The following is an 8626-nucleotide window of genomic DNA, read 5'->3' on the forward strand; positions in this document are numbered from 1 at the left end:
TTTTTTTTTTGTAATTCTTTACATAGTTCAACTCGGAGTATATTTATCAAACATTTTATTATATTCATAACAAAAGTACAATTTATAGATTTTATAAAACGATTTTGAAATCTGGTAAAATACAATACTTAACTGTAAATAGTTTTGTTATAAAACTGCGATAAGAAAAACCTTATGGAATAATTGGGTTATTAAGTCTGGCACGTTCACTAGTTACTTTCTATAGATGGCTAAAAAATCGTTATCCTAAAATAATTCAAGTTTTTCTCATTAATGTTAAAACATCCTTCTGTTGTAACATATCCTCGTTGTTGCCTAATTGGCTATGTTGGAACATGGACCATTGGCCGGTCCTGTCTTAGCTCGTTTGGTTGGCTGTCCCTGTAACATTCTCAAGTCGTGTCTTCGCTTTCTGTCTCCTATCAACTTCATGACAGTCTTTTCTGTCTCTGGTTCTAGGTAGTAGTCAGATACCTGCAGTTTGGGATAATGGTTAGTGCGGGTGTAAGAAGTATATGAGGAGGTAGTTAGCAATAAAACAACACTGTCGTTAAGCGTATGTGTGATAACCAGGTACCTAGTCGAGGAAACAGGATTTGATTGGACGCTCATGTTAAAGCGCATAAACGGGAATACGTGAATTATATGGAACCAGCTTGACTTAAGATCAGATGAAAAGCCAAAGATTTAATTTAAACTTTATGGAACCGACATAACCATATCTGATGCAAAGCGAAAGGTTTTATATGAACTGTATGGAACCCGCTTAATCAGATGTTCGACAAAAATTCAATTTAATTTGTTTTTTGAAACAAATGTTTGAAAATTTAAATTTTTTAAAAATAAAAAAAAAATTATGTTCATAAAAAAAATTTAAACTGAAATTTAGAAAAAATGAATCTTATTTTATGTTAGATATTTGGTAATTTTAGAAAGATTTATATAATCCTATCTGTGTTAAAAATGTGTTATTGTATCTATTTATCCAAATAAATGCTGAATTAAAAAATGCCGCCCCCCCCCCAATACAAAACGATCTTTAATTTATTTTAACTTAATTTCTTTTCACAAAATGGAACCCAATTTAGGGAGGGGAACCTCGCTAAACATGAAAATTTCGTGAAATATATATCGTTACATGAAAATGGCTACAGTAAGCTAACTATTGGTGTCTAGTAAGTATTGCATTGCGTTTTATAATAATGTACTACTGTATATACAAATGTAGTGTACTACTGTACATAGAAATGTTTGTACTTCAAGATAGTGATGCTATTATCGTGTTTATAATGCTTGTAGATCTTAAATTGTGATATAAATCTGTAAGGTGGTCTGTATGGTGGTCTGTATGGTGGTCTTTTTGGTGGTCTGTATGGTGGTCTGTTTGGTGGTCTGTATGGTGGTCTGTATGGTGGTCTGCATGTTGTTCTGTATGGTGGTCTGTATGGTGGTCTGTATGGTGGTCTGTATGGTCTTCTGTATGGTGGTCTGTATGGTGGTCTGTATGGTGGTCTGTATGGTGGTCTGTATGTTGTTCTGTATGGTGGTCTGTATGGTGGTCTGTATGGTGGTCTGCATGTTGTTCTGTATGGTGGTCTGTATGGTGGTCTGTATGGTGGTCTGCATGTTGTTCTGTATGGTGGTCTGTATGGTGGTCTGTATGGTGGTCTGTATGGTGGTCTGTATGGTGGTCTGTATGGTGGTCTGTTTGGTGGTCTGTTTGGTGGTCTGTTTGGTGGTCTGTATGGTGGTCTGTTTGGTGGTCTGTATGGTGGTCTGTATGGTGGTCTTGTGTTGTTCTGTGCGGTGGTCTGTATGGTGGTCTGTATGTTGTTCTGTATGGTGGTCTGTATGGTGGTCTGTATGGTGGTCTGCATGTTGTTCTGTATGGTGGTCTGTATGGTGGTCTGTATGGTGGTCTGCATGTTGTTCTGTATGGTGGTCTGTATGGTGGTCTGTATGGTGGTCTGTATGGTGGTCTGTATGGTGGTCTGTATGGTGGTCTGTATGGTGGTCTGTTTGGTGGTCTGTATGGTGGTCTGTATGGTGGTCTGTATGGTGGTCTGTATGGTGGTCTGCATGGTGGTCTGTATGGTGGTCTGTATGGTGGTCTGTTTGGTGGTCTGTTTGGTGGTCTGTTTGGTGGTCTGTATGGTGGTCTGTTTGGTGGTCTGTATGGTGGTCTGTATGGTGGTCTTGTGTTGTTCTGTGCGGTGGTCTGTATGGTGGTCTGTATGGTGGTCTGTATGGTGGTCTGTATGGTGGTCTGTATGGTGGTCTGTATGGTGGTTTGTATGGTGGTCTGTATGGTGGTCTGTTTGGTGGTCTGTATGGTGGTCTGTATGGTGGTCTTGTGTTGTTCTGTGCGGTGGTCTGTATGGTGGTCTGTATGGTGGTCTGTATGGTGGTCTGTATGGTGGTCTGTATGGTGGTCTGTATGGTGGTCTGTATGGTGGTCTGTATGGTGGTCTGTATGGTGGTCTGTATGGTGGTCTGTATGATGGTCTGTATGGTGGTCTGTATGGTGGTCTTTTTTATCTCAAGCTTACGTTAACACATCGTAAACGTCGACATTTCCGAACAAACTGTAGAAAGACGTCGTCAGTTGGAGCATTATTAATGTCTAGATCGCTCTCTAGCTTCACCAAGCTCTTTCTGTGGACAAAATGGGTATGAGTGTTAGTTGTTTCCCTTGAGCTAGCGTCATCTTTCCTATCCTAGTTTACTAACGACTAAGCAGGCAGCAGTTGACTTGAGCGTCTGTCTAAATATATAGCTGTATTTGACGCTGTTGGGCTTGAAATGGGGCGTAGGGAAGGGGTTAGAAAAGGGTAGGTTGCTCTCTAAATGAAGAGCAGATTATATATAGTATTATATAGTCTACCAGTCATATCGGCCCTGTACTGACATTTGTGGTAAAATTTATATGTAAACGGCCGTGACTAATGTGCTCATTAAACTTCATATACCCTGTACTGAATGGTATTTGGGAATAAATAAAATTATCAATTTAAAGCATTATTAATGTATACACATTTTTTAGTTTGATCATTATAGTAGGGATACAATTCTCCCTGATGTCGGAACATCTACATGCTATAAATGATGACTGCTTTACTGTATACGTTGTTTCTGAAGAAAAATTAATATACTACATAAATTGTTATAAAGAAGGCTATAAGAGAAACTAATTGTTTTCAAAATCTCAGATATTAGTTATTTGAGATTAAATGATTGTTTTTCTTTTATCCACATGCTATAATCGTTTATTTTCGTGTGTAATCAAAGAACTGGGGAAATTAAAAGTTAAAATTCATGACGCAGTTATATCCCTTTAGGTATAATATCTAGGTACGAGCCAACCCGCGGCATATACGCCGCTATTTAGTTGTTTTATTTTCTACTTTTCAGTAATTCATAATTTGTGAATTCGACATTACCAATGCTGCCACTGAAAATATTTGCTTTAAAACACTATCAGTAGGTCGTTAAGAACGACACTACCCCCACCCTCCTTTCCCCAACCCCTACCCCACCCCCGTGGAAGCAGCCTCCTCCTGGTTACCTCCCCTAAGTTTAAAATCGTTTCAAACTAAATTATCTGCCCCTAATTGCCGTCACTAAACCCGGCTCTTCGATTGTAAACATTTAGCGTGAACCACAGCTCACCAGACCATGTAGGGGTGGGGTGGTAGGGAGCGCGCTTACAGCTTGTTGTCTAGCGTTTCCAAGAAAAGAATTATATATATAGATAATAGGGCTGGTAAGTAGGTCACCCACCAGCTCTATGGTGTTATTGAGCCGTAGAACTGGTTGGTGACCTACTTACAAGCCCGATTGAGCGATAAAAATGTTTTATTTTTATTTATTTTCGCACCTTATAAAAACCGTTGAGCATAAATTTTAAAAGAATGTTTCTTTCTTTCAAATGTTTTCTTCGTTTATTTTTGCGCGTAGTCAAAGAACGGGGGAAATTAAAAGTTTACATTCCTAACGTTGTTAGGTCCCTTTAATATCTCCTTACCAAATATGAACATTTTGTCGCTTCTGTAGGTGGTGGATCTAATTCAAGCCGCGGCCAGTTTAGGTCAGTTTTCGGTCACTTAAAACTCGATTATTTAAATGACTGTAATTTTCTCGTTAAAAAGAGAGTGAATAGCAAACTTCGCCAAGAACAATTTCCCTGCAAATTACCTGCAAATGCAATTACCCGATCTAAAAGGTGTGAGTAACAAACAAACAAACCAAACATCACTCTCAAGATAAACTCAAGATACGAATGTAATATGTGCCGTAGCATTTGTCGTATGCTGTTTTTGTTACAAATACTTAATAAGAAAAGTATTTATAAATAAAATGTGATGTAAAGAAACATACGAAAGAAAAATGTAGAAAATATTAATGGTAAGCTGTTTTGTAAAGCGTATATTCTTGGAAATCAGCCGACTAGAGCTTCCTCGAGATGCTGAGGGAGGTGTTAGACAGAGGCGCTCTACTTCTCTACACTGCTGATGCTAAACTCTTTACGTCACCTTAATTCACGTGCAGCTAATGCTACACTTGATCTCTAAAGTTTATCGAACTTCTAAAAAATTCACTGAACTTTGTTGAACATGTTACGTGCTAATTTATTTTTTCTTTCGCTTAACTAAAACATATAAACATACACACATGCACATAAACGCCAACACAGAGACAAATACGAACACGTTAACTCATAAACACGCATCTAATATATAAAGCTCAATTCTGTATGTAACATGTTTGAAAAAATTTGTTTGTCGTGGATACTTGCATGGATTTAAGTGTTAGATTATTATCGTGCTCATAGTCTAAATTTATGAGTTTAATAATAATCATTAAAAAAGTTTAAAAAAACCCACGTTTTCTGATTGAACTAAAAAGTAGAAAATAAATACTATACATCACAATAATGCAAGATCACTCTACTATAAGCGATGAAAAACGTGGGTCGCCGAAGTAAAAGTTATATTACTATTGATTAGATAATACTATTGACTTTTATTAGGGAGCTTGTAGAGAGTCAACAGTATTAGAAACTGTAAGAAAATCACGGCGCCCCACGTTTTTGATAGCTTATAGTAGAGTGATCTTGCATTATTGTGATGTATAGTATTTATTTTCTACTTTTTAGTTCAATCAGAAAACGTGGGTTTTTTAAAACTTTTTTAATGATTATTATTTTCTACTTTTTAGTGTTTGTCTGTTTGTTTGCATGTAAATCTTGCTATCGATTTTATCTTTTCACTTTTTTGTTGGGTAAACGAAGACAACTCGTAAAAAGACAACTCGTAAAAAACACATAGATTTGAACCCGTGTCGAGTGGGATAGCAATCGTGTGCCCAACCACTCGACCATATCGTCTCCCCCATACTGGCCACCAGTTGTTACGTTATGGTTGTTTGTACACAAACACAGCGTGACAACTACTCAGTAAGCAAAAAGAGGGGGAGTGCCGAACCTTGTTTTCATCAAATTACAGTTACTGGGTAATGTCCCTTTTCCCCCACGTTTTTTGGTACAATTATATAGCGTTCTAAAATGATCAATAAAATGTTTCCATGGATTAATTTAGTAATAAAAACAATAGAATATTCAATTGTCATCCAAAACAAAGCTTCCCTGAAAATTTCAGCGCGCTAGCTAACTGGGAAGTGCCAGAAATTTCGATCGCAAGATTGGATAATTTTGTTTTAAACAGTGCGATAGACTATGGATAAGAAAGGTTACTATAGTCTTTAAGTGAATCAAATCCGGGCGTCCTCCGGCATCCCGACAGGATGCTATTTGGCACCCCGGGCCTTCTCGTGTACGCTTTGGTACCTACGCTCGCGTGAGTTCAAAAGACTATGAATAAGTTATGTACTATAGTCGTTTACTAAGTTGAATCAGGCGGTTACGTGATGGTGCGTCCTCTGGCGCCCAGACAGGGTGCTATTTGGGGCCTCTGGCCTCCCTTTTTCGGTTCGGCGCCTACGTTCGTTAAAGTGAGTGCAAAAGACTATGAATAAGTTGGGGTATTATAGTCGTTTATTAAGCTGAAACAGGCCATTCCGCCCCGGGCTAGACTGTGAGCACTTTGCGTTTATGTTCGCGTTAGTGTTTTCTTTGTGTTTAGGTTGGGTTTGCGTTAGTGGTTGCGTTTTGATTTGATTCATTTTAATTCTTTCTTTTTTCGTTTTCGTTTGTGTTTTTTTCTTTGGGTTTGTGTTTGTATTTGTGTTTGTGGTTGGTTTTGCGTTTGGATTTGATTTGTTTTCGTTTGCTTTTTTGTTTGTGTTTTTTTCTTTGGGTTTGTGTTTGTGTTTGTGGTTGGTTTTGCGTTTGGATTTGGATTGTTTTCGTTTGCTTTTTCGTTTGTTTTTTTCTTTGTGTTCGTATTGGTGTTTGTGGTTGTGGTTGGGTTTGTTGTTAGGTTTTTGTTTTCGTTTGCTTTTTTGTTTGTTTTTTCTTTGTGTTTGTATTAGTGTTTGTGGTTGTGGTTGGGTTTGTTGTTAGGTTTTTGTTTTCGTTTGTATTTGTAATTGTGTTAGCGTTATGTTTGCGTTTTGTTGTTTTGGTTTTGGTTGGTTGTGGTTTGGGTGAGCAATGCCGGGTTTATGATGATTACTAAACACACAGGTAATGGTCTTTAACAGAAAGGTTTTTCACAGAAGCCAAAGCAGGGCCTGGCCGGGACGGCTAGTACACAATAAAATACACCCGTGACAAGCTCACTTTCACACATACTCTCATACTCGTCTCTGACCTACCTGAAGTTTTCGGCGATATATTCCAACACATCATCCAGTTCGTAAAGACTGTACCCTTCTAAAAAGTTGATCTTGTAGATGGGCAAAACGGGGTCCAGTATTTCAAAATCAGAATCCTCTAATATGTCGAGGTCAACATAAAACGCCACTTTCATTGCTGGACAGGCATCTGTCTGGAAGTATTAAAGAAAGTAAAAAATATGGACTGAACTCTGTCAGAGAAACGCCGAGAGAGAAAGAGAAAATGAGAGAGTTATTGAGAGAGAAAGACTAACATTTCATCTCCCCGGACGAAATAGAAAAACTGATAATTTATATTTTAAAAAAAAGATAATTAACCAGTCGCCTTCCCCCCCCCCCCCTCGTCAATTTAAGTTCGCCCCATCACCAGAGAAAAATTTCTGACCTGGGAAAATAAAATATATTAACAAAAACTTAGACACCACCTCCTCCCCTATTATTCTAACTAACCTATTATCTCTAATATCTGATTAGGGTACCACTAGAAATAATATATTTCACAGTAATATACTATCATGGCTACAGGACATACGATCTCAGACAAAAATATCCTGGACAAAATATCTCAGGACAATTAATATTAGGATAAAAGTTATGGACATAATTCAGAAACAATACCTCAAGTCCAAATATTTACAGTATTACGATGACCAACATTGCAGTCTCAGTACCAGCGCCTGCCTTTAACACCTCTTGAACGGGTGATACAAACATAAAATTAGAATACAAAAGTTTGAATTCGTAGTCATTATTTACATACCAGGTTCACCCAGGCCTTTCTAGAGATTAGGTGTGGAGTAGTCTCATAAAGAATCACACTTGCGACAAGTTTCAGTTTCTGTAGTTGTCCTGCGTGTGATCTAGACAGTGAAGTCACGAAGTCATCAGTCAATAATATATAGTCAATCCCAAGTTTCGTCAAGCGGGTGAGAGATAGGATACCAGTGGTCAGTTGGTCAAGTTTAACCGGTTTCTCAGCCAACGATTCTTCTTCAAAGAACCCGTCAATGTCCAGCGACTGAAGGGTTCCTCTGGACGTGGTCAGCACTGTGTTGATGAGATTGTTGCCTTCTTCTATTGGCCATTGAGCTTTGGCCATCTTGAAACATTTTAGACGGTCCAGTCTGGACACCAAACGCGTCATTTCCCTACTGATATCGGACGGTGTTCTAGTTGACGCTTCTCGCATTCCTATGTCACTTATTTTTATTGACGTCAGTGTCGGATGACGTAAATCTTGCAAACATTTCCGAAAAACGGTGGCCAATGAGCAGGAGTTTGGATAGCATTTATGGTGTTTGCAGACGGAGATTGACAATTCATACAAGTGGCAGCCGAAGCGTATAGCATTCGAGAAAGCTTTTTTAGTATTCAAACATTTACAATCGCAGCAAAGTTTCAGGTGCATGTTCCTCCACAAAGTAGGCGTGGTGTAAATCAAATCCCTCCAAGATCTACACACACGGGCAAGCCTTAACAGCTCATTTTTGTTGTCAACAAATCTGAAGATGTTTACCAACACCACTGAAGGCAACTTGCCCAGAAAACTCGAGCCGTCTGATTGGCCATTTAAGTAGACGGTTAGGCCGTCCATCTGACTCTGCTGATTAACTGCTGGCGATGATGCTTTAAAGCCACTTACCATATCGCAAATTATACTTCTCTTTTCTGAATACAGTAATGAGTAAAGTTATTTTATGGACGCGCAAAAAACTGCTTCCTTCTATTGTGTCGTGCGCACCCGTGCAAAAAGTGCGCTTTATGGTGTGTGAAACATTCGGGTGCTGGTTCATATATTTTGTGAAATATTTTTTAGCGCAATTTCCATTCT

At 38.4% G+C, this 8626-nt stretch overlaps 1 protein-coding gene across 1 annotated transcript; it reads right to left on the reverse strand.

Moving 5' to 3' along the window:
• Positions 1 to 131: 131 nt before the first annotated feature.
• LOC131940841 (uncharacterized) lies at positions 132 to 8291 on the reverse strand. Its single transcript, XM_059299717.1, has 4 exons — positions 7556 to 8291; positions 6775 to 6947; positions 2550 to 2655; positions 132 to 474 (listed from the first exon to the last, which is right to left on the reverse strand). Exons 1-4 carry the CDS (start codon positions 8201 to 8203, stop codon positions 316 to 318), a joined length of 1086 nt encoding a protein of 361 aa, XP_059155700.1. The 5' UTR covers positions 8204 to 8291; the 3' UTR covers positions 132 to 315.
• Between the last annotated feature and the right edge of the window lie 335 nt (positions 8292 to 8626).

This window comes from Physella acuta, unplaced genomic scaffold, assembly GCF_028476545.2.
Source record: "Physella acuta isolate Inbredline_101_S28 unplaced genomic scaffold, ASM2847654v3 ptg000023l, whole genome shotgun sequence".
Lineage (NCBI taxonomy): Eukaryota > Metazoa > Mollusca > Gastropoda > Physidae > Physella > Physella acuta.

What these genes read in the sequence shown, in the direction of transcription:
- LOC131940841 (XM_059299717.1), bottom strand. Translation starts at nt 8,203, where the DNA reads ATGCACCTGAAACTTTGCTGCGATTGTAAATGTTTGAATACTAAAAAA. An exon ending in GAAAGGCCTGGGTGAACCTG is followed by an intron (nt 6,948 to 7,555) that starts GTATGTAAATAA and finishes TAATACTTCCAG; the next exon opens with ACAGATGCCTGTCCAGCAAT. An exon ending in GACGTTTACGATGTGTTAAC is followed by an intron (nt 475 to 2,549) that starts GTAAGCTTGAGA and finishes CCCAAACTGCAG; the next exon opens with GTATCTGACTACTACCTAGA.